The sequence below is a fragment of the Plenodomus lingam genome, assembly GCF_022343315.1.
Source record: "Plenodomus lingam strain CAN1 chromosome Unknown contig_19, whole genome shotgun sequence".
Lineage (NCBI taxonomy): Eukaryota > Fungi > Ascomycota > Dothideomycetes > Pleosporales > Leptosphaeriaceae > Plenodomus > Plenodomus lingam.
Genome location: NW_027093936.1, coordinates 2,023,524 through 2,049,381, shown reverse-complemented (window position 1 = coordinate 2,049,381; position 25,858 = coordinate 2,023,524). Strand labels below are relative to the sequence as shown.

Sequence of the window (25,858 nt, the reverse complement as noted above, 5' to 3'; positions counted from 1 at the left end):
GCACTTTCCCATGTAGCCATCCGCGATCGCACCTGAAGATCTGTAGGAGATTTATGACATCGTTGCTGTGGAGAAGACAAAGCCACAATGTCTAATGTATGATCTAGGCGTAATATGACATATCATGGTCTGGGAGATGGTTGGAAGGTTTTGACATGAGGGTAAAATGGGCAGTTAAAACCACAGAGTTGACCGCCAGGTTTCAGTTTCTTCAACTAGGCTGTTTCCTTTTCTAAAAACAAATGTCATCATATAGACCGTTTTTTGGTCTTCTACTACAGTGTAATTATGACAAAGACCAGCAAGAATCCAAATAGAACCCATGTTCTCAACTTCTTTTACGATGACGAAGATAGTAGTGCATTGACAGTCCTTGTTAATGACGTCCGCTTTCACATCATTATCAACCCCAAAGACCTTCAAAAGTCGCACGAAAAACCCATATATTACGAATGCCCGGACAAAGTCTCTGCGTTGTGTAAAGCTGAAGAACGAGGAGAGCAAGCCACAGAAGACGCGCAATCGAAAAGTCCCAATGGCAAAAACGTTCACAACGGCGGCTCAGGCGACAGCGGCATCGATGTAACCGCCGTTGAAGAAGATGACACCGCAGACGACCAAGACCAAGTCTCTGTTAGTGCAGGCGTAGAACCGCAAAATTGGATATTATCCGCCTTTGGCGACATCACAGAGCAATACGCGCCTCCCCACCGCGAACCAGAAGAAGCAACACTATATGGTTGGTACCACGGCCCAGCCTACTTCTACAACATGAGCATTTCCTCTGGCGCCCTGACTCCCGCACTACTCCAAACAACCGACGACCTCAGCCAACGCATTGCCAACCTGATATCGAAATGGAAAATACCAAAATGCTTGCAAAACGACAACATCCCCCCTTTTCAACCCCAGCAGCCTCCTCGTAAACTCTGAAATCAGCCTGCCCGAACCCGCACACCTGGGCAAACTCACGCACTGAGACAGCGGAGACGTGTACGTTTTCAAACCCGTCGTCTCGGACAAGCCCGCCAGCACAAAACGCGAAATCGACATCCTTTGGAAAATCCAAGGCCTCGAGTTGGATATCAGAGCACCCCGTCTGCTCGGCTTTGTCGCGCACGAGACCAGTAAGACGGAAATCATGGGTTTTCTTCTCTCCCACATCGAGGCGCCACCACCGCTCACCACACTCTTGAAAGCAAGTGTTCCCGCTGCGTTACGCGAGGCCTGGGCGCTCAAAAGCAAGGCCTATGTCTAAACCCTCCACGCCCACGACATCGTCTGGGGTGATGCCAAAGCAGATCACGTCATCGTGGATGCACAAGACGAGCTGTGGATTATTGATTTTGGAGGCAGCTATACCGAGGGTTGGGTGGATCCTGAGCTTGCCGAGACGCTGGAGGGGGACGAAATGGGTCTGGATGAGGTAGTTGCTGCGTTGGAGGATCCGGAGAGGAATACATTTGAGTCCGTGGGACTTGGAACAGGGAGTGAGGGGGAGACGACTTTGTCAAGAGAGGGGTTGGAGACGGCAAGTGGGTTGTTTTGTTACGGAGAGGAGGTCGGCCGGGGGTGAGGTGGAGGTAGATGGGAATGCTAGGGAGAAAAGGAACCGCGAGGATGATGAGGGTATGGATGGGGAAGTCAAGGGAAGCAAGAGGAAGCACGAAGGTGGAGATGAGAATACCCCCAAGGAAGAGTAGAAGTGTTCGCTGCACGTTGCATTTTACTTCACTACCTGCTAAACACCACATCTAGGTCTAATATAATAATATGAAAAGGCACCTATTGCAGTCAATCTTCTGAGATTTGACAGTGATGCACCAAAGATAGATGGTATTGATGCCGTGCGTCACATTGCGAACATGCAAACCTGAATATGAATGACGAGCAATTCATCATCATACACAAGAGCAGACGCGGACGCAAGTTGACAACCGACATCGGCCATTTAGACAATTGGAAGTTCACCACCAGCATTGACAAAGTCTTGGCGTAGTGTTTCGAATGGTTGGAGAGATCCTCATGAATCGAATGATCATGCCGTCTGGTTACCGTTATGTCATGATCATTCTTCCCAGTAATCAACTCGGCAGGTAAGATAATGACAGTCAGAGTGAGGTTTCGACAGGATCATCTGGGGTTCTTTCAGGTCGGCAACTTTGGTATCGATCATGAAAGGGTGACTGGTATCGATCATGAAAGGGTGACTGGTATCGGTCGGTGCCACGACTATCTCCACCAAGCCCAAATCTTTGGTACTCATCGCCTCTACCTCTGGGGAAAACACCCCGAACTCTTCTCATGCAACGGCATGATCACTTAGACACTCTGGAGAAATCGTGCTAGTCAATTCCGGTTTGCTTTAAAAGGGAAGAGAACTCCATCGAAGCTCATGTAGATTCTGCGGTCCCTGATTCAGGCGTATACATATTTTGTAATGGCTTTCCTTTTTCCATCTTTATGAATACACGAGTGCTGCGAAATACTGGATCCGCTACCGACAGTATGCGACGCCTTGGGGTAATTCCATTCCATATACTACACACTTGGTTGCCGGTTAATTGCGTATGATTGTAACAACGCCTATCATCTGCAGTGAGATTACCATGATGATAGGGGATCGACGGAGCATGGTTGATTGGTAGATCATTAAGGTTAGCAGAGACATACCGTAATGATGTCGAAGTGCAGGACTCAGTGGTGTGTAGATATGGTTGCGCATTCACGAGAATGTGCTGCTCTCTGGACAGGACCTTGAACCCTGACCTGCATAGATGAAATACCGTGGGCCGTTTTTTGTCAAGGCCGTTCATGTAGAAGACTTCTACGTTGAGATGCAAGCTTGGAGCTTACACTCTCGCCCATATGGACTGTCCCTCTCTTTGCAACAATGCGTCTAAGCGGCCCCTCGTCGACCTTGAAACGACTCGTAAAAGCTCGGCTGAGATCCCAGCGCACATCGATGGATACAGGAACGCAGTCGATCAACCAGTAGACAGTCTCGAGTTTCTCTCGGATGATGCCCCAATTCTCACCAGCAATGAAAGGCGTTGGTCCAAAGGCAATGACGAGGGTCTGCACTTTAGGAAGGAGTGCAAAGAGATCTCGCATTGGGTCGGCTACAAAGGATATAGACGGGTAACGTTTCATGGTGGTTGTTTGTCCTGACAGGTAGGACACTTGTATTTCAAGCTTTCCAAAAAGTTGACGCGTCCTCGGGTTCATCATAGCGACCATGTCATAGAAGCGAGAGAGGTAATTGTTGCTGAGAGTCTGGCTTGCTTTGTCTCGCGCTGCTACGAGGAAGAGGGTGCGTTTCTCGTAGAAATACTCGACCACTTCGTCGTGTATCTGCTTGTTCGTGCGCAACACATCCAGACGAATGCGCGGTGTTTTGTGTTCACGATGTGGCTGGTATATCAGCGCAAGGTGAGCCTCGCGTGGTAACAAGTGAGAATATGTCAGGAGGCGGAGCTCAGCAGGTAGTTGTAGGAAAGGGAAAGGCTTGACTGTGCGAAGTTAACCAGATTGACGTCGCTTGGACGATTCAGGTACTTGCCTCTTGTCTCGAGCTCATTGAAGGCGCTGTCTAGATGTGTCTCGCATAAGGCATCTATCTGGGCAAGCAAAGGGCGTATTTCGGAAAAGGTTGGATCCACGCCCTTTCTAAAGTCCGAGACTTTGTACTCGTTCAGATATGGCCTGCCATGAAGCACAGAGCTGTATGCATTGACATAGACATTGGGGATGAGGTCTGGCCGTGACAAGCTCTTTACAAGCAGATAGAACTCTTCCGAGCCGTCCACGTAAACGGCTTCATGGAAGGGACGCGACTGGCACGCATTGATAGCGCTCTTCATGTCAACTTGGCCATTTCGATCAAGATTGAGATTAGACAGGGCCGCGTCTAAGGCCTGCAGCTTGAGCTTGACATGGACTGCATCTGTGACGGTGAAGCGCTCCAGCCGGGCCAGACGATGATAATGGCGAGGGATGGAAGATGAACGTGCACCGGAAGGCGTCATGGCATCAATGAACGGACTTTTCCTTGGATCGACACGCACTACAACAGCGTGAGTCTTTTTTGTCTGGTCTCGAAGGAAGATGACAGGAAGTAGGTAGTGGCGGTGGAATAAGCACCGGGCTGCCCCGCGCGCTAAGGCAAGTAGGTAGGTACAACAGAGACCAGAGACCCCACGCGGGGTGGGGGTGGGGGTGGGGGTGGAGGTGGGGGTCGGAGGTGATGTATAAGTACTCTAGGTACTGTGTACAGTAAGTCAAGGACGTCGGACGACTGGTGGCTGGTGACTTGGTGACATGTGACCGGTGGCTGGTGACTTGATGGTGGCTGATGGCTGGATGCTTGCTGGTACTTTCTAGGCTTTGTCGCACGGTACGTACCGGTATGGATGACGACGACGACGACGATGATGATGATGATGATGATGATGATGATGATAACAATGGTGATGATGCATGCGCACATGCCAGAACTTTGGAAACACTGACTTGATCCTGATCCCTGCTCCCCATCCGTCACATGTCTTGGGGACCTGACTCTCGACCCTTCTAACGGTCTAGGTACTGCTGGTGGATCCAATACCTAGTAGAGTACATGATCTGTTCATTGCAGCGCAGCCAATTCACCATTCATTCTCCCCCAACCGCCCACCACGTTGCTCTCCAGGTCCACACTTCGCGCCTGCCGTCGTCATCGCAGGCTAACCTCCAGACCCGTCGCACCAGCGCCCCGATCTTCTTCACAGTCCTGGCTAAGCCAAGTACGGGTCGGCGGCAACGCCCCAAAGGTTGACAGAATGTCTGCGCCCGATAACAGGCAAGGCTTCTTGTCGAACCTGACCCCGTGGGCCTCTCGTGCTGTGACACCAAAGCCTCCACCTACGCCCAAAAGCATACAAGAGGAATCTGATAGGGAGAGAATGAGAGAGAAGGAGGTCGAACGGGCGTTGGCTGCACAGCAAGGGACGGACCACTTTGTTCGTCGGAGGAACACGTTGAGCGCAAAGCGCTACCCCAAGGACTGCCCTCCACTCGTGGTGCGCTGGTATCATGCTATAGACGTAAGTAGCCAATAGTCCCTACTGTACGAGTCTTCGATGCATCACGCCTCTTGCCCCGCCCCAGCTGCTGACCGTCTCCATACATAGCTACCGAAACGAAAACCTCTGAGCTCGCAAGCCATCACGCCTGACAAGGCCCTGCCCAAACCCAAGAAGTGGATTCCCTTTAGCGAGAGCGACTCACGCGCCATCGAGGCAGCCTTCCAGGCGCAGACCGAGGAAGAGGATGCGGCCGAGCTGCAGAGGGGCGCTGCTACTCCCGCAACCCCAAACGAGCCTAAAACGGAAGAGAAAAAGGCTGTCAAGGTGCCTGTCAATGAAGACTACCTTTTCGATGTCGACATTGAAACCCGCGAGCTTGCACCTTCATATTGGTTGGGTCCTGTGTATGATGTCAAGCGAGGAACCTGGTTCACACCCGATGGCGAGGCGGTAGACGAGAGTCTGGCCATACAGCTGGAAGAGGGATACTTGAAAGTCAAGCCTTGGAGGTTTGGCAAGGCAGAAAAGAAAGACGAGAAACGCTCAGCATCACAGCCTCGTGGACGACCGTTGTCTATGGGGCCCAGTGGAGCCGATGATCATCGCAAAGAACTGGCTCGCTTGAATAGAGATTCAACTTCCAACCCCGTCACGCCAAAATCTTCATTCGACAGTCTAAAGAAGGAAGCGATGAAGCAGCCCAGCGCAAGCACTCCAAAAGACGAAGCGCAAGAGACTGCTAATGCGCCTGCACAGTCGCCCCGCACATATCGCCTGTTCGGTGCCTACATGAACTCGACTGTAACCTATCAGGATGAGAAGACGGCCTGGCTGCTAACCGACGATGCTTGGACGCGCATGGGAAGTACGCTATACGAAAGATTCGCGGGAGGCGCCCACTATGCAGGGTACAGATATATACGAGGTTATACCGATCCCAAGGCGAAGCCAAAGCAACCGAATGCGTCCAAGGATTCCACAAAGCAAACCGAACGGCCAGTAACGCCATCTTTAGCATACGGATCTGATCATGGCAAATCTACCAGCTCAGATGGTACATCGGATGCTGAAGGCACCGACGCTGAAAACAGGGATGAATCGCCATCCCAGGCACGGCGGCGGAACCTAGAACGGCAGGTCTCTCAATTGATGACTTCCTCGAAACCCGAGTATGAAAAAAAACAAGAGGAGGAGTTGCGCAAGCGCGAAGAGAAGGAGATGCGTGACGACTATAAGGCAGAAGACAAGGGCGATCAAGGAAGAGAGATCGAGCATCTGCTGCTCATTACTCATGGCATAGGACAGCGACTTGGCATGCGCATGGAGTCTATTAATTTCATTCGAGATGTCAACACTTTCCGCAAGTCATTGAAATCCGTATATGCAGCTTCACCTGATCTGCAAGCCTTGAACTCGGAGACTGAATCTGAGACGAAAAACAACCGCATTCAGGTGATACCCATCGTCTGGCGACACTTGCTTGACTTTCCCAAACAGAGTCTCAAGCACAACCGAAAGGAGCATGACCTCGGCGACCTTGATCACGATGACCACGAGTACCCCAATTTGGAAGACATTACTGTTGAAGGAGTCCCAGCCGTGCGCAACTTCCTCACAGACCTGGCTCTTGATATTCTACTGTATCAGAGCCCCGCATACAAGGGCCACATCTCGCGCATTGTGGTGAATGAATTGAATCGTACCTATCGCCTCTTCAAAGATCGCAATCCTTCCTTCAAGGGTAAAGTCAGTTTGGTAGGCCACTCGTTAGGCTCAGCCATCATGTTCGACATTCTTTGTATGCAAAAAGACAGCAAGGCCAAGCCCAATGTACATTCCACCAGGCACCGCCGTCACACCGAAGAAGGCCTGAAGCTCGACTTTGAGGTAGAAGACTTCTATGCCCTGGGTTCGCCAATCGGTCTATTCCAGATGCTAAAGGGTCGCACCATTGCTGCGAGGCCATCCACCACCTTCAACCCAGCCAAGACGCCCGGCTGCGCAATCGACGATCCATTCTCGACCCCGGATGAGCAAGATAATGCATTCAATATTACTACTTCTTCACCTCTGTGTAAACAGGTGTTCAACATCTTCCACCCCACCGATCCTATAAGCTACCGTATGGAACCACTCATCTCACCTGCCATGTCTTCACTCAAAGCACAGCCTCTACCCTACACGAAAAAGGGCATCTTTGGCGCGCCAGCATCACAGGGCCTCACCGGTATCGGCGCACGAGTCGGGCAAGGTGTTACCGACTTCTGGAGCTCTCTCGGCTCCGGCATTGCTAGTGGTCTACTGAACCGAAGTCTGGGAATCTCCGGGGCTGACATGGCTGGCGCAAATACCGGTACGCCCGGTCAACGCACCTCACGACCACTGTCCACAGGTCCAAGCTCTGGTCTCGGTATAGTGCCAGGTCTCAATGAGCCTACTAGTGCGTTCATCAGTGAAGAGCGGCGAAGGCGATTGGGCCAAGAGAAGATTGCTGAAGGTGAAGACGGCGAACATCCCCCCACGCTGATTGAGTCGGAGATCGAGACACTGTTTGCAGGATTCCAAAAGCGCAGGGCGAGTCAACAAAGTGAAGATGGCATAAGAGACGTAGTCAAAGATCTCGAGTGGCAGGAGCTGGAGGAACGAAGCCGTCAGCTCAAGAAGGAAGAGGCAAAGGTCAGGGGCTTGAACTCGAACGGTCGTGTTGACTATAGTATACAAGAAGGCGTAAGCCCATCCCTCCCACAATTTGACACCGATACTGACGAGCGTACAGGCATTTGACATATCGCTGCTTGCAAGTCTCGCGAGCCACATGACGTATTGGGCTGATGAAGACGTCTCTCACTTCATGATCTCGCAACTGCTTGCCCGTCACCGCGTATTCAAGAGTAAGGAATAGGTTAGTAGATTATACCCATAATACATTATTACTCTGTATGCTCCAGTATAGTCGCTGAGGTCACCGTGGTACCATTATAGATTCTCGCAATAGTATTCTGTAGGTGCTGTCGCCGCCAAGACTTATTATACCCACCTTCACCTCGTCGCGTACTATTGTCACCTGCTAATCTGTAATCTTACTATTCACGGTGAAGACAATAGCAATTGCAGCTAATGTGCCTTGCAAAGCAGCAAGCCTGCACATAAAAAGCCTGCCGCCCTCCGATCCTCCTTTGCTCTTTAGATCCATCACATTTACCTATTGCGAAGACTTTCCAAAGCAAATACCAAAGATGACCGACCTCCTCTTCCTCTTTCTCGTCTTCATCCTCCTGGGGTGGCTCCTGGTGGAACAGGACGCCTTCACGATCCCCGTCGACTTCGACGTCGACTTGGCGGCAAGTCCGCATGCCTTTCCTCATCCCCCCGGCCATTACCCTCTCTCGCCACCCCATGTCCCCAATCCGTCTCCACCTCGTCTCAATCGGCGACTCCGGCGTCAATTGTCTCGCTCCCGCTCCCGTGTTCCCGCCTCCCCTGCACCTCCGCTGCCTCCCACCTTCCTATCTCCTGCCGTTTCTGCGTTTGCGGTCGACACGCCAGTCGTGTTGGCCAAGGACAAGTTCGACACGTTTGTGGATGTCGAGTGGGAGGAGCGTTTCGGTACCATGAGGCGTGTGTTTGACCCCCACAATGGGTGGGTGTGGAAGGCATTGGCACCAGAGAAGCTGACTGAAATGAGGGCGTTGGCGGAGAAGGGCATGGGGCCGTTGTGTGATCCACGGAGGCGTGCAGGCGCTGTTCCGGTTGTCGATCCCGCTGCTGGGCGTGGCCCAATCCCTAAGACTCCCACTCCTGTTCCGGCTCCTGTTCCGGCTCCTGTCCTCTCTCGACCTCCTCCTGTGGTTGCTGCTGCCCCAGTTTCTCTTTCTCCGCCTCCGACTCGCTCCGTTCTGGACATGCTCGCCGGCATCCCGTCGTTGTCGTTTGTCCCAGCAGTTCCCGTTTACCAGCCACTGCCTACCGTTGGAATGCCGCTGGCGGCCTCTTCCATTGGGAACGCTTTGGCACCGGGTTCTCTGGGGCAAGCGCCTTCGACGGCTCCTCCCCCCTCCCCTCCTTCTCCTCCTCCTCATCCTCCGGTGGCAGCAGCACCACATTCTCTCCCTCCCCCTCCCTCTTCGGCTCCGGCGGTCGTGGCCCCTCCTCCTCCTTCCCTGGAAGATGCGGCACCAGTGGCTACTGGTCAGCCTCTGGTGTTTGCCCCGGGCCCGTCCTTCCCCTCGACCGCCTTCCCTCCGCCGGCCGATCCCTCAGCAGGGGCTGAGGCCCCTCTCTACGACCCCTCCGGCCGCCGGGCCGTCCTCACCACCACCATTCCTCGACCTCCTCCCCGCACTGGTGCGCGCGCTGGTCGCCGCCCAGTTGCTCCCCGCCCCGCCGCCGCCGCCACCGCCGCGAAACCCATGCTCACTGCCGAGCAAGTCGACGCCAGATCGCTGGCCGAGACGCCCGCCGACCTCGATATCCCCATCACTGACATCGCCTCGTTGTTTGCCTTCAACAACGCCGAATCCCTGTCGATGACTCGCTACGTACCTGGCTGGCCCCTCGCCTCCTTCTCTGACCTGCTTGGTGTGCGCAAGAACGACTTGCGCGACCTTGTCAACGTCCTTCGCTGGCAACTCGGCTCTGACATGTCGCAACCCGCTGGCGGGTCTCCGGCGTTGTCTTGCCTTGTTGACGCGTTGGACAAGGTCAGCGAAGTGGTGGAGGGGTTCGTCGGGTATGCGGGTCAGAAGACCTGGGATGACTACCACCATGGCGGAGTCAGGAGTTGGGCGAGGGCGGTGAGGTATGCGAAGGCACAGCTGGTGGACGTGCATGGTGTGGCGATGGCACAACAGATGCCGGCGGAGGGGCTCGACAGGCTGAGCGACGCCTTGATAAAGGCGGAGGATTACTTTGGCGGAAAGTTTGAATAACGGGGGGTGGTTTTCTTTTTGTCTGTGGGGGGCTTCTCATGTTCTGTTCGGGTCTGTACGGGTGGTGGGCGGTGTATGATAGTTGGGTGGTAGGTGGTGGTCAGGCCGGTACTGACGCACCAGGGAGTAGATAGAATGACACGAAATTCCCTTTGACTCTTTGACATCATCTCTTCCTCTCATCGCTATGGTTTGTGATCTCTACTCTGACATTGAACATCGTCGTAGCAATCTCAACCAAGTATCCCGAGCTCTTCCAACCCTGTCCATGCTACGAAAAGGTCTGGTGGTTGTAGTATCATAACTAAATGGCTCCTAGTATTGTCGAGGGCTTATAAAAGTAGATTGTAAGATTATGTGTTAACTCTGTATACATGTTGACATTCAAAGGCGTAGGCGTGTGGTCAAAACCATCACGTGGGAATGACCGTGTGGGGTAATTGCCTCGGCTCGACCGACTGACCGACCGACTCGTTTCCACAATCGAGCCTAGGTACGATTGGCAACATCAAGTAACTTTCCGAGTAACTTCCTCTCTCCCAAATCCTCCAAACTCGTCCAATCTTTTCTTCCAAAGACTTCTTCTACAGCCTTCCTCGAAAGCACAAACATCCACATCAACCCAAACAACCTAAGAACAACCTCTCGGTGCAACCAAAACACGCCAAAATGCCCATCAAAACCTGGCTCACCGAGAAACTCGGAATCAGAGTTCCTCTGGTTCAAGGAGGCATGATGTGGGTGGGCCGAGCAGAACTCATCAGCGCCGTCGCCAACGCTGGTGCCCTCGGCATGCTCACTGCACTCACCCAACCAACACCCGAGGCCCTGCGCCAAGAAATCCGAAAAACAAAATCACTCCTAAAACCAAATGCCGTGCAATTCGGCGTCAACATCACACTGCTCCCATCGATGAACTCTCCAGACTACGCCGCGTACGCAAGAGTGGTTGTAGAGGAGGGCATCAGGATCGTGGAGACGGCAGGGGACCCAAGCCCGGTTCTCCGCTATCTCAAAGATAATAATGTCACGGTGTTTCACAAGTGCGTGACGTTGAAGCATGCGTTGAGGGCGGAGAAGCTGGGCGTAGATTGTATTTCGATTGATGGTATTGAATGCGCGGGTCATGGCGGCGAGTACGACACGACGTCACTCATGCTCCTCTCCCTTTGCGCCGAGCAGCTCAAGATCCCGTACCTTGCCTCTGGCGGCTTTGCGAATGGCAGACAAGTAGCCGCGGCCCTTGCGCTGGGCGCCTCCGGTGTTAACATGGGCACGCGGTGGATGTGCACCGTCGAATCGCCCATCCACCACAAAGTCAAAGAGGCCATTGTCAACGCCACAGAAAACGACACCGTCCTGTGTCTGCGCAAGTTCCGCAATACCTCGCGTCTGCACAAGAACAAGGTGTCTCTCGAGGTTGTCAAGATTGAGAACGAGAAGAAGGATGTCGAGTTCAAGGATGTTGCCCACTTGATGAGTGGCAAGCGGGGCCAGGGTGTCTATGAGACGGGCGATGTGGACGCCGGAGTGTGGAGTTTAGGCATGTGTGCCGGCCTTATTCACGATATTCCGACGTGTGAGGACTTGGTCAAGACGATGGAGAGGGATGTGATTGATGTGTTGGCCAAGACTAATGCACTGATTGTACCTAGCGCGAAGCTCTGAAAGGATGATAAAGACAAGATTATATCGTGTGCGCCGAAGTTATACTACTCATACTCATCCCAGCATCTCCAACGGCATCCTTGCACAGTGGCACTGACCCCAACCCTAAATTGCCCATACAAGCCACTGCAAAGCCAGCTGCCTTTAGTACTGCATCCACATACTAATCATTGGCGACTTCAAGACATATAGATATCCGCTTGCACATCTCGGACTGCACGACTCAAACTTCGCAGCCAAAATCGTATGCCCAGGGCAAATCGACAATGGAAGAATCGCCGCAGATGCCAGGTTGCAATGCACCTTTGTGAGGCGCTGGGCAGAGACATGAGGTTGTGTTGTGTGCATGCTGAGATTGTGAACAGTGGTTAGATTACTACGATGTGTCCGTGTCTTGTAAACATATCTGCCGAAAAAATCAACATCGATGCGGAAGAACAAAGCAGCTGTGACATCTATCAAGTTAACCTTGGTTCTTTTGACTAATGATCCCACAATCTAGCAAAGCATAGCCACAAAGTCTTGTTTCTTTTTCAGGATCCTGGTTCAAGTCTACTTCAAGATTAAATCGACCACAACCACAAGCGAACAGAACTCGCATCCAACAATCACTACCTACCGGTATCACGGGAAAAGTTTCAAAAGACGCCGTTATTTTCCTACTTGCCAGAGATGCTTGTGCACTTGCTTCTTTTCTCTGAAACCCACTCTCGAGCGTACTTTACCCTTATATGTAGTTGCTATGATCGATGCTGCACTAACTTGATTAGCTGGCGCGACCAACGTAGCGATTCCATCTCCTGCCTCTACCGGTATAGGTAATACCTAGAAGGTTGGATAGTCACTTCAACCCGCCAATCATATCTCCCAGAGACTTTGGTTCAACATGCTACACCGCACCAATCCCAACAAGTTATGAGCCCGGCACCATACTTCTGCTATGTGGAGATACATTCTACACCGCAGAGAATGATGGCAAGAAGTGGCTGAATCTCGTTGTGCTCAGTACACGCATGATTTTGCATATCACATCATCGATCGCTGTGTTTCAAGGGCCATGTTCTGGACTATCGAACCGTCAAGGCGAAAAAGAACTCTCATTGGATTCTACAGTATTGCGGCATGATAGGGAAGGTTACCGGGATGCTGCACCACTTCATAGTAGAGGGGTAACTGACGAGCTCTGCAGACTGCGGAGCTGTTCCGGATGCCAAAGGATCAAAGTCCATGTGGAGGACTGCAATTGCAAGCGACGATTTAGCGTCCATTAGAGGTACCACAACATTTTTTGGTGTAGGACAGAAGAACCAGCGCTTTGAAGGGACTGGTTACCATCAGGTTGGGTGCATTGTGACTGTCACTTGATCTGCTAAGACCATGAGGAAGCTTCTGAGACACGTGGGTAACGAAGTCTAACAGTTTCAGTCATGTAGTCTGGTATCCCAGCGCGGCGTATTAAGAAACCTATATACTGCCAGGAGGGACCGTGAGGCTGTTGAATGTGGCTTCTTGCAGTGATATTTCCAAGGTAACCAGCAAATACGAGCTGGCCACACTCTTGGCCCTGGCTTCGTGACCGGCTACTTGCGTGGAAAGATTCCGCCATCGTGAAGCCTACACTCTCATAGTCGCATACACCATGGTATTCTGCGGAAAACCATCCATTCGTCGTCGGATGGCAGACTAAGCAGGCAAGGGTAGTCAAGCTTCTGGGAGGTGTGGAGGGCCTGGGCTATGAGTGGCGTGCATGTTAGCGCCAGAGAGGCCTACTACTGGCTTAGTCACATGCCTAGGCACAGCTCAGCATTGGCAAATCCAGTTTCCAAAGGGAATTCCAAGCCCGATTGAGTAAACTCTAGATCTGCATCGTGACTTTGGTGTTGAAACGCGGGGTTGGACTCGGGGCGCCCCAGATTGACGGTCCACAGCGTGTCGAAAAGTGCACCATCGTGCGCCACTATGAGCTATCACTGGCCCCGGAGTTGGCACCGCCATTGTAATGGGTCCGGATATCTGCTATGTTGCTTGGTATTATGGCGGCTGTGTAACACTTACCGGGTTGGGCTTGCGTCCCCGAAGCTATGGCATCGGAGCCCTCCCTTCTGGAGGTTTGGTGATGGGCCTGGCTCACATTTCGATGAATTCCAGTCTACTAATGTTCTTGAAGGGGCTGGATAAGTGTGAGCAAGTGCTGAACCTGGGGTATTGTGGAGGCAACTGCAGGAGTGATCTGGGGAAGTCAGGTTTCCACAAGTGGATGTGTGGAGTTGTATATGAGCACTGTCCTTCCCTCTGAGATTCGTCTTGTCTATCACCTCCAAGCATTGGAGCCTCATCAATTGCTCTTCTTCTATCTCTTTTAGTATTGGGTGTGCAAATACTTTTGTCATGTCTTCCACTTCCCTCGAGAAGGGTAACACAACTGCTATCGAACGCATCGACTCAGATTCCTCCGGCAATGCTGCAGCTATCAACCAGTTCACGACTGAGCAGCAGAAGAAGATCATTAGAAAGGTCGACCTTCGACTTATTCCAACATTGGGATTCATGTACTGCGTCTCTTTGATGGACCGTACCAACCTGGGTGTTGCAATGGTTGCCGGCATGGGCGTCGACCTCAAGCTCACTGGACAGCGATACAGTATTATTGTCCTACTGTTCTTCATCACATATGTCGCACTTCAGCCACCAGCCACTGTTGTGCTTCGCAAGCTTGGTCCCCGTAATTTCCTCCCCTCGATTGTTATTCTCTGGGGAGCCGTAACCGTGGGTGTCGGATTTGTCAAAGAATGGCACACTCTCCTTCCACTTCGTCTGCTTCTTGGTATCTTCGAGGCTGGTTTTTTCCCAGGTACGTTTCACACCATTCCTGATGATCACTAAAAAGCTATTCTGTACCTTTCGTCGTATGTTTTCGAACATTGTTGACCTCAATTAGGCTCTGCATACTTACTTTCATGCTGGTACAAACGCTTCGAGCTACAAAAGCGCAACACAGTCTTCTTCCTCATTGGCATGATGTCGTCAGCTTTCTCTGGAATCCTCGGATATCTCTTCTCGCTTCTCAGTGGCAAGGGTTATCAGGCTGCCTACTGGCTTGGTGTACATCACGGGCCCACCAAGAAGGCACCACTTACACCCGTCAGCTTCGGTCCCGGTCTTGCGGGTTGGCGATATATCTTCATCCTTCAGGGTGTCCTCACCATCGCCATCGGTCTGGTTGGTTGGTACTTTATAGTTGACTTCCCGGAGTTGGCCGCCAAGTCGAGCACCCTACAGAAGAAGTTCCTCGACCAAGACGAGGTTGACTTCATCGTCGCTCGAATCGAGGAGGACCGCCACGATGTCGTTGCTGAGGAGTTTAATTTGGCCAAGTACTGCAAGGGTGCGCTCGATCTCAAGGTGTGGGGCTTTGCCTTGATCTTCATGATGACCACCACGGTAACCTACGCCATCGCTTATTTCTTGCCCATCATCCTCAAAGACGGTATGGGGTTCAGTCCAGCAGCTGCGAATTGTCTTATTGCTCCCCCATATGTCTTCGCTGGCATGGTCATGATGGTCATGGCTTGGCTAGGAGACAAGTACCGTGTGAGGTCTCCATGGGTCATCTGCAACGGTGTCCTTGCCTTGATTGGCCTTCCTATGATGGGATTCTGTTCATCGGTGGGCGCCAGATATTTCGGTGTCTTTCTGGCAACTGCTGCTGCCAATGCAAACGTTCCGTGCATATTGACTTGGCAAGCAAACAACATCAGAGGCCAATGGAAACGAGCACTTTGTTCAGCCACTTTAGTGGGAATGGGTGGGGTAGGAGGAGTGATAGGGGGTACTGTTTTCCGCACAGAGGATGCCCCTCATTACAAGCCTGGAATCATTGCGTGCATGATTGCTGGGGCCATGATCATCCTGGTTACGTGCTTGTTGAACCTGAAATTTTGGCTGGCAAACAAGCGGGCAAATGCCGGTGGCAAGATTATTGAGGGTCTAGAGGGTTTCCGGTATACTCTGTAAACGTTAGCTTGAGCCAGTGATTGAGCGGGAATGATAATGATAGATGAATACATTTTTTGACGAGTTTTGACGAAAATACTCTCTCCATCATTCACATCTCCTGCAGAGTATCTCATATTGTACGTGATGTATGTGATGCGGTACTCAACACAAAGCATGCGGATCTTGTTGTGGGTAGTCCCATAGAGTGGAGTAGAGAACTGGTGGTCGGTGTGTAGAAGATTCGGCTCGGGGCAGGAGCACCCTGGGTCGCTCACGTGTTCCCCAGATGTTCTGCAGTACCGGTACCTCACTGTCCACTGCTAGGTACCGACTGGTTGCGCACTGAAAGGCCTCGTTACCACCTTTCAATCTAGGTAGATGCGCGACCAAGCATGCACAAACCACCCCCCATAACTTATCACTCCCAAGCTCCCTTGCTTCCACAAAGTCCTCCAGGAACGCAGCACCATCACGATGCATTGTAAACGATCTCGACTTGATTTGAGAGATACATGACAAACACACGCCATGCCTCCCTACGAGCCCGACAAGAAGTAACAAGAGCTACACAGTCCCATCTCCCGTTACCTACCCTTCTCAGCATCACCAGTCACACAAGAAGTAAACCCATCCACTTCAACATAACAGAGCAGCTTGCGGCGAACGAACTAAAATTGTGATCCTATTCACAACGCAAAACACTGCCTCTAGTGGACATCACCGTGAAGACTCAAGCGACCAAAGTGTTCGAACAGTCGTCGAAACATGCGACGTTTGAAAAAAGTCATATCGTAACATTCGTAAGCCAAAGAAATTTCTATCTCTGTACAGTTGTTATATGTATAATGCAAAAGCCATAATATATACAAGACTTCCCTCAGCCATGAGGAAGTCCTTCGTCCCCTTTTGCCCCCCCGCCCAAAAAACGCCGTAATCAGGTATCATCCGAACTCATGTGCGCTGCATCAACTCCTAGCCAAACCCCATATTGCCCACGACCATCTCAAATCTCTTAAGCCTTGGACTCGAAGCGAACAGACTCAATCTCCTTGCTAGCCATGATGGAGTCACTGTCGACTTGATCCTCCGCAAGGCCAACGTGAGACTCAGTGTAAGCATCGAGCTCCGTGCCCTTGTAGAGATTGAGGTAGATGGGGTAGGACCATGCGATGAAGAAGAAGATGAGAGGAATGCACATGGCCTTCCTCGTGCCGATGCTGTCGGCGACATTGCCTAAGATGACGGGTCCCACCGCACCACCACAGACTGAGGAGACAAGGAAGGACGCTCCGCGCTTTGTGTGCCTTCCGAGTCCTCGGAGGGTCAGTGCGAAGATGATGGGGAAGACACAGGACTCGAAGAAGAGCACAATCATGAGCATGGAGAGACCGCCCCAGTTGGGGTTGTTGGCACCACCTGTGTTGACGCCGATTGCGGCGGAGATGAAGATCATGATGAGGGTCTGGAACACTAGAAGCACGTAGCGAGGCTTGCCACCCCAGTACATGATGCCAGCTGCTGCAAAACGACCAGCTGCAAAGAGACCTTGGGCAATGGCGTAGAAGTTGGCACCCTGACGATGACCCTCTGTGACGTTGAGATCGGGACGTGCCTCGGCGAAGTAGTTGATGAAATAGGCGGCAACACCGACCTGGCCAGCGACGTAGGAGAATTGCGCTGCAGTTCCCCAGAAGAGAGTGTATTGCTTGCGCAGGGGCTTGTCAACATAGTTTGTTGCGCTTGTCATAACCTCAGCCTGAGCAGCCATATCGAAGTCGGTAATCTCTGGTAGAGTTGGCACGAAGTAGAAAATGACAGCCAGGATAGCGACAAAGCCGGCGATACCAAGATAAACCCACTGGACAGCCTCGAGGGAACGACCATCCTCACCAACATTCTTGAAAATGACTTGGCCGGCGAGCACGGGGGCGATGACAGAGCCGACAGCCTGGACGGACTGGGACAACTCAAGACGGAACTCGGACCACTTGGGAGGACCGCAGACAGCAATATAGGGGTTGGCAGATGTTTCGAGGGTGGAGAGACCAGAACCAGCAAGGAACATGGCACCACAGAAACCACCGAAGCTTCGTTTGACGGCTGAAGGCCAGAACATGAGTGCGCCGACACAGTAGATGGACAAACCCAGGATGAAGGTGTAGCGGTATCCAAACTTGCGCAGGAACCAACCAGAGTATGTGAGGGGACCGACAAAGTAGGCGCCGAAGTAGGCAGCTTGGAGACCGGAAGATTCACCCTGGGTGATGTGAAGGGCGACCTGGAAACGGGAATTCAGGACATCGAGAAGACCGTAGGCAAATCCCCACCTGGAAGCAGTCAGCGTCTGCTATGATTTTCAAAACTCCATTGGATGGGCTTACATGAAGAAGAGGCTAGTGACCAGGACGACAGGTACAATGGATTGACGAGTAGTCAAAGCACTTGCACCGGTAAGAACGTGGTTGTCCACACTCTTGCGGCGAGCTGAGTTCTCTTGAACTTCTACGAGCGAAGGACGACGATCTTGTTGCTCGTGAACCTGCTCAATAGTCGGCTCCTGCGAGCCATTCGTCCCAAAGAACTTCATGATGAAGGCGAAGCAAAAGTGAGTAGATCCCAAAATGAGAGTCTCGAAGCTGGAGAAGCGGAGAGCTGATGAGTGGAAGTGAATCTAAGGGGACGACCCCATGGCTATATGCATATCGACCCCCAGCATTCCAGGCGATGGAGATGTGATGACCGCTGTGCAACTGGCTGGCACCATCCACACTCAGTGCAATGGTCGATAGTGCGTCGGTAGGACGACATTGATGATGGTAGCGCTGCTTCAACCAGAGGGTTGTTCTCCCTACTCAGGTTAGACACGGCTGGGCTGGCGCTGGGCTGGCGTGCTTATCCCATCTTAGTACCGCACCTCACCCGCACACTAGACCCCGGCTCTCCGCAGAATTTTCTTAGCAGGAATGCGGGTGTAACACAGTAGTGACTATCGTGTTGTGAGTGGTGGGGTTGAAGTTCGGAAGTTCAGTCTGATTCTGGATGCCAGATTCCCACCGAAAGAGCGGCCGGGAGCCATCGTCTGATGGATCTACACCGGTACAGCCAATCAAGACGGGATAGGGCTTCCATGCAGGGGATGAATGGCGTGTATGCAGCCCTCGCAGACATTCTCCACTTGGGCTGTTGAGCCTCAAGTGCAAAAGCAACACGAGGGCAGCTTGTTGAATGTTCCTCTCCCCCTTCCCGCCTTGCAAAGCCAACCCCATGGAGAGTGTACAGTTTATTGGCTTACTCTGCTCCGATAGCCTGGACTATGGGGAGACTTTGATACATCTGGTTCACGATGGGATCAACATGTGGGAGGGACTGCTCACCCCAGATCTATCTTCATCCGACATCGCTCCAAGTACCGGTACGGTACCCGGCTGTTGATCTCTGAAAGAGGCAAACTCCCAAGCCTTATTGCCATGCACGCGGCTTCCCAGCAAAAGAGAGAGACTTGTCAGCCTGACTGGTGTGCGCATGCCAAGCAGCATCTTCAAGCTTCTGGACGCGTTCTTGAGTCCATGTCAAGTAGTCCATGATCCTGCTTAGCGCCAGTGGCGAGCATGGTGTTCAGCGTACTGTACATATGTGTACACACAGTACAGCCACCCCAGCGCTCGGATCGTGCACGCGACACTGCACCGCAGGAATGTTGAGGCTCTATCCGTCAGAGCACTGGACTGGTACTTCACACGGCCTCGGATCTGGGGATGTGAGCGTTGTGGAATAGACACTGGATGCGCCTGGATGAGAATCTGAAATGCCAGTCTGATGAAGGCGCACATGCGTTTCTCATCGTGAGGAAATTCATTCCTATTCGATTATCGCTTCATTGACTTTCTCTGCAGGCAAAGCAAGAGTCTTGAAGCTGATAGGGTCTTTGGTGGCTACTCTTGGAATGTTTGATGTTATCATGACCGCCAGAGTAGAGGAAGTCTCTCACCCTAGGTAGAGTAAGTTAGGTATAGTTATCCCATCCTGTCAATCTCGCGACACCACAAGACCACAAGGCTTCTTCGCCACCGCAGATCCCACACCCCCATCATACTCCTCTCGTTCAATCCCTCTACACAGTACATGTCTGCACCAAGTACACAGCAACAGTATGTAAACCACACCCTGCAGCTACACCACAACCACACATCACAACAAACCCCACCCCAACAACACCCTTCTAGCGCCCTTCTAGCCATCTTTCCTCCCCTTCTAAAACTACTGTACACACTCCATCCCCAGCCATCCAGAGCTCCATGACATTGCCAGCGCCACCACATTAGCTTGCACACCCACCCAGCACCCGGAGCGTTTCTCGGAATGCCCACTCACCCCAACCGCATCTAACCTACCCTCCCATCGCGCGCCCCGTGCCCGCCCGCGCGCCCGTCACAGATAGCACCGGCGCCGTGTGCTAGAGCGTTGCCGTGATCTAGACAGGACATCGTTGCGAGTCCGAGCTCTGCGTACGGTACGGTGGGCAAGTCTCGCCGCTGCTAACCTTGGTCTGCCGGAATGTGGGAGTTTATCTTGCGATGGCGAGGCCATGTTACTTCTACGCAAGAGTATTACGCTGGAAGAATGGAGAGGGGGTGAGATAAGGCGGCATGTGTGTTGTAATTCCCACGCGACAGAACTAGATAACTAAATAAACAATACAAAAAAAAAGTGGTATTTTGGCGCAATATCTCCAAGCATAAAAAAGCCCGCACTGCGGACTGGATGCCAAGATAGTCTCGAGTATTTACTAGAGTACAACTGTCAACACTCCACCAAAAGCACGCGTGCATGCACGACGACCCAAACCATCCCCTCTGTGTTAACAATGCTGCAACCAAAAAGCGCCGCTCACCAACACCAGATGATGAGGTGCACATGACAGTGTCCTCTCACCCCATATCCGGGTAAGTACAAAAGGCCGTTAAAGTCTACTCCAAGGCAAAACGGCCGTTTTCTGCGTCAACCCGATCAAACACCTCGACTCCACGACTCCCCACCTTCTATACCTGTCGGTTTTTGTATGCTCGCTTCGCGGCTATCCCCCTTCAAAGAAAAAAAAAGTACGTTTTCCCCAAGAGCCAAAGCCACAAGAAAGGTATATCTTTCCCCACTCCCCCTTACTCCTTCTGTCCTTCGTTCAAGACCAGCTCGACCACGACCTGGCATCTCTCCTGATGCGGATGCTGCAGGCTCAACTTGATTGTGCGATTATGGGTGGAGCCACCGCTCAGCCCGTCATCCAGACACTTGACATCGCGTCCCGCAATCACCTGCCTCAAGCGCCCATTCTGCGCATTGCGGATCTCGACAAAGTCTGGGTCGAAGAGCAAGACGTACGGTCCATACATGGCTGCGTGTTTTGCTTTGCCCACAAACTCCATGATGACGGACCGCGAGATTTCGCCCGTCTTGTTGATGTACACGGCGCACTCTTCGTAGCAGAGGAGGTACTCTTGATCCGAGAGACGGAACATGCCAAGTGGATCTTGGTTCTGAAGTCGCGACGCAATGGTAGCGACGTGTGGCTGCTTCAAATCCGGAACCGACCATGGTTGTTTCTTGTCGAGAGTCATGACCTCGAAGCCCTTTGCGGTAGAGATGGCAAGCGTAGTGTTGAAAAGGTTGATGGTAAAGCAATCCGCTGGAATGTAGAACTCGTCAAACTCGCGGAAGAACTCGGTGCGCCCCGATTTCCACATGCGCGACCTCTTCTCAGTAGACTTTTGGTACACGGGTTCAAGAACTTTAAAGGTCGATGATATGCCATCGCGCTTCTTGTAAAAGACCAGCGTTCGATCCTTCATAACACCGGTGGCGAAGAAGCCAATGTCACGAGCTCCCGAGAGCTTCTGGGGTGCTCTGCGTGACGAGTCACTGCTGGGTGCAACACCACCCACAGGGCATACGGCATCCAGGTGGTAGGCAATCAACGACTTGTCTGATATAAGCAGCATCAAGCTAAACTGCTCGAGGACAGCAATTTGCGTTACTCTTGGGACTTGTATAGCCTAACTTGGTCAGCATGAGTTTGTAGTGTTGAGTAATATGCTGCGCCTACCTTTGACCAGCCTCTGGGGTTATCAAACTCAGAGACGTATACACCAATGTCTGTACCAACAGCGACCATGTGCTTTCCGTATGGCTGGTTGAATGCAGTCGCACAATTCACGCGAGCTCGACAGATGGGAACGGGACGGCCCACGTTTACGAAGAGCTTCTCCACCTCCTCTACAGCTCGGTCCAGTGGGGTACCCTTGATTGTGATGGCACGTTGCGATGGCATTGCACTATCATAGGCAAATGCCGCATCTGCCATGACGCGTAGACGGAAGGGCTCGGCATTTTGCGCAAACAATGCTGTCGCATGTCGTGTCTTCGCGATGATGAGCTTGTCACACCACTCTGCACGGTTCTGCGCAGATGATGCATACAGCGTGTAGGTCTCCTTGCCAAGATGCTTCACTCTGAACGGGTACAATATTTTTTCATCTCGGCTGGAATCAATGCTTGTCGTGTTGACCATTGTCTTACCGGACGACCCAGTATTGGTGGACCCTAGAGAATTCGCGGTGTTTGTATGTTGAAGCGATCCAGGCCCTGGACTGTTGCTGCCTCGACTTGGATTTGCACCAGAGACTCGTCCTGCGACTGTTGTGACTGTCGAAATACCTTTCATAGAGGAGCGCACAACTGGGTCGTCGTCTTCGCTTTCTAGCACAAGCAGATCCATAGGTATGGGAAGTCTCGACACATCATACTTCTCTGACTTGGTCACTCCATCTGCTTCACGAAACGATACGGTCTTGGCCAGTACCAGGTAATGGTCGAAAAGCAGAGCATGTGTTTCGAGCCAGTTGAACCGGCTGCCTCCCATTCGGTGCAAATCACCACGGAAGATCAGCTCACGCCCAAGATGATCGAGATTGAGTTCCACCCGTTGCATGCCAGGCCGCAGAATGAGTTTGGCTTGCAAATCTGTCAAACTGACTTTTCGTCCCATCTCTGCGACTCGACTGTCGCACTCCAGGGTCACAGCCTTGATCTCCTCCTTTGCGATTTGCAGGTTGCGCTTTTCCTCGTTATCGACAGTTGAGTTCTTAAGCACGGTGTCGATGAGTAGACCGTAACGCTGTAGCCTATCAATGGGTCCCTTCAGATAGGTATCCCAACCCAGCTTGTTTGATAGCTTGTTCTTTTGAGCCTCGTCCAGGAATGATCGGAATAATATGTTTCTGTCGGCTTCTTGTCGTACTAAGAAACTCGCAAACGGAAATGCTGCAGCATACTCAATGTAAGCATGCTTTGCTTTTCTGATCCATTCTCGGAAAATGTCGCTGAATCCAACGATCCAGGGGCCCTGCTCTTGTTGTCGATACTTGATCTGAGGCAGCAAATGATCTTCATTTGCCTTTCGAACTGCCTCCAGCTTTCCAAAGATATCGTTGATGAATCGATTGAGCTTCTTGGGAGGAATGACAGGCGGTTGCGCAGAGATGAGCCGATCTCGATACAGGCGTCGCCATACATCAATACGCTCCATATAATTGTCCTCACCCTGCACAATTTCGTGAAGGATATTCTGGCGCTCAATTTCCTTCTTGTTTGCACCCTCGAGGTCTTCCTTCTTCAGCTTGTGGAATGTTACCCAGTCTTCTTGCTTGTGAGCAGCGGATTGCGAACTCAGATCAATCTTCTTCAACGTCCTCTGGCAATGATGCGAGTAACAGCGACCAGGGCTCACATGTGTATGTAGCATCGGCGCATAACAACCTGCACCAGTGAGCTGAAAGATGACACCAGTCATGCTTGCAGTGGAAAATCTCAACCATTCTTCTTCATGGACCAGGGTACCTGCTTTGTACATTTCTGATACCACGCGAGCACTTAGTGTTTCAGCATCAGCTATATTCATGGTGGGCACCTTGTGGGTGAAGAGAGCGATGAGCCCATCTTGTATAGGGCCTTCTTTGAGATCGTTCTCTCCCTCGGTCATTGTTTTGAGCCAGGCAATGATGGAACTGAGGGCCCATGGCTCTGTACACTTTTTGAAGTCGTTTGTCGACAATTTGGCTGGATTGAACCGCTTGCCGACTGGAAGAGTAGGCAAATCAATCGCTACTGCTTCTGCGCTGTTGGGAGTCATTGTGTTGCCATCGCTATCCAACGCACCTCCGTAGAACGTATTTCGGTTCGCATTCTGCCGTATCCTGTGCCCTTGTTCGGCGTCCGTCTTTGATCTAGGAAGTGGTATCGCAGTGGGAGCGTTGCTATGCTGAAGCAATGATGTCGATCGAGGCACCTGTGTGCCACTAGGTGAGGCCATGTGAACATCATTGGCATCGACCGGATATGAGCCGCGTGCCGAAGGTGCGTTGCGCCAATATTCATAGGAGCCTGTGGAGCCTGTACTTTGGTGACTAATATGGTGGGTGTTCATCGGTGGTGGTGGAAGTGGCCGATTCGATATGCCTGGGTGATAGAACATGTCTGGAGGCTCACCAGGCATCGCAGACATGGGGCCAGAGAGAGTAGAGCCGGATAATGCAGATGCAGTGTCCATGAGGGTGACCTCGTCGCCTTCGTCGTAGCTGCGCCGTCTTGCACTGGGCTCTTCTAAGCCCCCAGTTCCAAATGTGTCGACCCGTGCATTCGTGGAAAATGACGGAAATGGGTGGATGGGGTCATAGTCGTCGCTTGCTGCTTCGGAACGGTGTTGCGATCCTGATGTCGATACTCCTTGGCTACCGCCCGCCAGCTGGCTGGGATTTCCGCCATAGTTGAAAGAGGGCATGAAGCCACCTCCAAACATGCTCACGTCAACACCAACGTAATCACTATCACTTGCGCTTCCAGAGGCTTGCTGGCTAGTATCTACTGGAGGCTGTGCTGATATGTAGGACGAGTGTGTGCCGAACGAGCCCATTCCTCCACTGCGTCTATGGGCTTCGTCGGCCCTATCCTGGTCTTCGGCCATTTTTAGTGCAGCCACTCCAGCAGCTGCTTCTGCATCACTCTCGTCGCTCGTATAGGTCTCGTCCATGGGGTAAGGGGCTGGCCGATTGCCATTTACATGCTCTCCGTTCCTGCCGGTAGAGTGGTGTTCGTTGTTGTAGTATTGTCCACCATTGGCTTGACGACCCGGAAGCGGCTGATCGCCTGCCGTCATGTTCATGACATCGTCAAAGAGATCATCCTGGTAGGTATGCCCGTTGGATGTTACGAAGTACTCGTCACTGTCCGAGTCCTGCGGAGGAGGAGGGAGGGGGCGGGAGGACACGGTGCTCGAGCGCTGTGGAGAAGTCTGGGCGGGGTTCTCTGGCGTAGGCGGTAGAGGACTTGTATGGAGGCTGGAGAGAGAGGTGAGTCGGTCGTTGCGGGGCTGCGAGGCATAGCACGTATCGTAGCCTGGCGGAGAGGGTAGCGGGGCGTGCGAAGTGGTTGACGAGTAGTAGCCCGATGAGGCGTTGGAGGCGTGTCGGGCTGGATAGTTGCCCCAGTCTTCGGACGGTAGTTGGGTACTGCCTGCTGTTATCGCGGGCAGGGATGGGGCTGCTGGGGTCGAATATGCCGACGGCCGTCCCTGCATGGGGCCTGCGCGCCCAAACTGCGGGTTCTGGTATGTGCTGGGCGAGGGATAAGAGACGGTGGGCGAGGTGGGCGAGAAGCCATAGGGATGGCTGACAGTGCCACTCCGGCCCAGGTTGTTGTCGGCATACGCAGCGGGCACATAGGGCTGGTGCGAGGGCGAGACGGTAGGCGCAAAGACCCTGTTGACACCGCCGTACTGCGAGGGGTTCGGCAGAGCAATGGGCTGGGCGTTGTAGGTTTGTGGATTGTACTGCTGCTGCGACTGTGGTTGCGAAGAGTAGCCGTAGCTCGCGTTGTACGTGCCCACTGTGGGCGACGTTGGACCCTGGCTCAGCGGCGGGGAGCTGCTGTCACCGATGAACAGCTCGTCGTTCTGGCGGGCGGCCATGCTGTTGCGCCGGGCAGGTTGGGCATAGCCATAGCCCGCGGCGCCCCCGTTCGTCTGATCTCCGTTGTCAACACTGGGAGTGGGGCGGGTGTATGAGTCCTGATATTGGCCCTGGGGGCTGCCACTCGAGTGAGGGATGTTGGGGTTGTAGTAGCTCTGGCCGTTTCCGTAGTACGACATGGCGA

General features: G+C 52.5%; 10 protein-coding genes across 10 annotated transcripts; 6 read left to right on the top strand and 4 right to left on the bottom strand.

Annotated features, from left to right (window-relative positions):
* Positions 1-256: 256 nt before the first annotated feature.
* On the top strand, positions 257-2,326 carry IAQ61_004743 (uncharacterized protein; the record flags this gene model as incomplete). The annotated part of the gene is made up of 6 exons (XM_066096480.1): positions 257-922; positions 981-1,252; positions 1,331-1,490; positions 1,537-1,699; positions 1,989-2,096; positions 2,182-2,326. The coding sequence occupies exons 1-6, from the start codon at positions 289-291 to the stop codon at positions 2,324-2,326; spliced, it is 1,482 nt and encodes a 493-aa protein (XP_065953798.1). The 5' UTR covers positions 257-288.
* A 476-nt stretch (positions 2,327-2,802) lies between these two features.
* IAQ61_004742 (uncharacterized protein) lies at positions 2,803-4,028 on the bottom strand (the record flags this gene model as incomplete). Its single annotated transcript, XM_066096479.1, has 2 exons — positions 2,803-3,512; positions 3,563-4,028. 2 exons carry the CDS (start codon positions 4,026-4,028, stop codon positions 2,803-2,805), a joined length of 1,176 nt encoding a protein of 391 aa, XP_065953797.1.
* Positions 4,029-4,098: 70 nt separating this feature from the next.
* On the top strand, positions 4,099-7,968 carry IAQ61_004741 (uncharacterized protein; the record flags this gene model as incomplete). Its single annotated transcript, XM_003839348.2, has 3 exons — positions 4,099-5,084; positions 5,172-7,793; positions 7,843-7,968. The coding sequence occupies exons 1-3, from the start codon at positions 4,821-4,823 to the stop codon at positions 7,966-7,968; spliced, it is 3,012 nt and encodes a 1,003-aa protein (XP_003839396.1). The 5' UTR covers positions 4,099-4,820.
* Positions 7,969-8,302: 334 nt separating this feature from the next.
* IAQ61_004740 (uncharacterized protein) lies at positions 8,303-9,994 on the top strand (the record flags this gene model as incomplete). Its single annotated transcript, XM_003839347.1, has 1 exon — positions 8,303-9,994. One exon carries the CDS (start codon positions 8,303-8,305, stop codon positions 9,992-9,994), a length of 1,692 nt encoding a protein of 563 aa, XP_003839395.1.
* Positions 9,995-10,663: 669 nt separating this feature from the next.
* IAQ61_004739 (uncharacterized protein) lies at positions 10,664-11,662 on the top strand (the record flags this gene model as incomplete). Its single annotated transcript, XM_003839346.2, has 1 exon — positions 10,664-11,662. One exon carries the CDS (start codon positions 10,664-10,666, stop codon positions 11,660-11,662), a length of 999 nt encoding a protein of 332 aa, XP_003839394.2.
* Positions 11,663-14,050: 2,388 nt separating this feature from the next.
* Positions 14,051-14,545, top strand: IAQ61_004738 (uncharacterized protein; the record flags this gene model as incomplete). The annotated part of the gene is made up of 1 exon (XM_003839344.2): positions 14,051-14,545. The coding sequence occupies one exon, from the start codon at positions 14,051-14,053 to the stop codon at positions 14,543-14,545; it is 495 nt and encodes a 164-aa protein (XP_003839392.2).
* A 132-nt stretch (positions 14,546-14,677) lies between these two features.
* IAQ61_004737 (uncharacterized protein) lies at positions 14,678-15,676 on the top strand (the record flags this gene model as incomplete). The annotated part of the gene is made up of 1 exon (XM_066096478.1): positions 14,678-15,676. The coding sequence occupies one exon, from the start codon at positions 14,678-14,680 to the stop codon at positions 15,674-15,676; it is 999 nt and encodes a 332-aa protein (XP_065953796.1).
* A 144-nt stretch (positions 15,677-15,820) lies between these two features.
* Positions 15,821-16,138, bottom strand: IAQ61_004736 (uncharacterized protein; the record flags this gene model as incomplete). Its single annotated transcript, XM_066096477.1, has 1 exon — positions 15,821-16,138. One exon carries the CDS (start codon positions 16,136-16,138, stop codon positions 15,821-15,823), a length of 318 nt encoding a protein of 105 aa, XP_065953795.1.
* Positions 16,139-16,584: 446 nt separating this feature from the next.
* Positions 16,585-18,582, bottom strand: IAQ61_004735 (uncharacterized protein). The gene is made up of 2 exons (XM_003839343.2): positions 18,040-18,582; positions 16,585-17,985 (listed from the first exon to the last, which is right to left on the bottom strand). The coding sequence occupies exons 1-2, from the start codon at positions 18,243-18,245 to the stop codon at positions 16,671-16,673; spliced, it is 1,521 nt and encodes a 506-aa protein (XP_003839391.1). The 5' UTR covers positions 18,246-18,582; the 3' UTR covers positions 16,585-16,670.
* Positions 18,583-20,814: 2,232 nt separating this feature from the next.
* On the bottom strand, positions 20,815-25,853 carry IAQ61_004734 (uncharacterized protein; the record flags this gene model as incomplete). Its single annotated transcript, XM_003839342.1, has 2 exons — positions 20,815-21,705; positions 21,756-25,853. The coding sequence occupies 2 exons, from the start codon at positions 25,851-25,853 to the stop codon at positions 20,815-20,817; spliced, it is 4,989 nt and encodes a 1,662-aa protein (XP_003839390.1).
* Between the last annotated feature and the right edge of the window lie 5 nt (positions 25,854-25,858).

Excerpts from the sequence above, each read along its gene's own strand:
- IAQ61_004735 (XM_003839343.2), bottom strand. The coding sequence starts at position 18,245 with ATGAAGTTCTTTGGGACGAATGGCTCGCAGGAGCCGACTATTGAGCAG. Across the intron at positions 17,986-18,039 it reads GTCACTAGCCTCTTCTTCAT|GTGGGGATTTGCCTACGGTC; the intron begins GTAAGCCCATCC and ends GACTGCTTCCAG.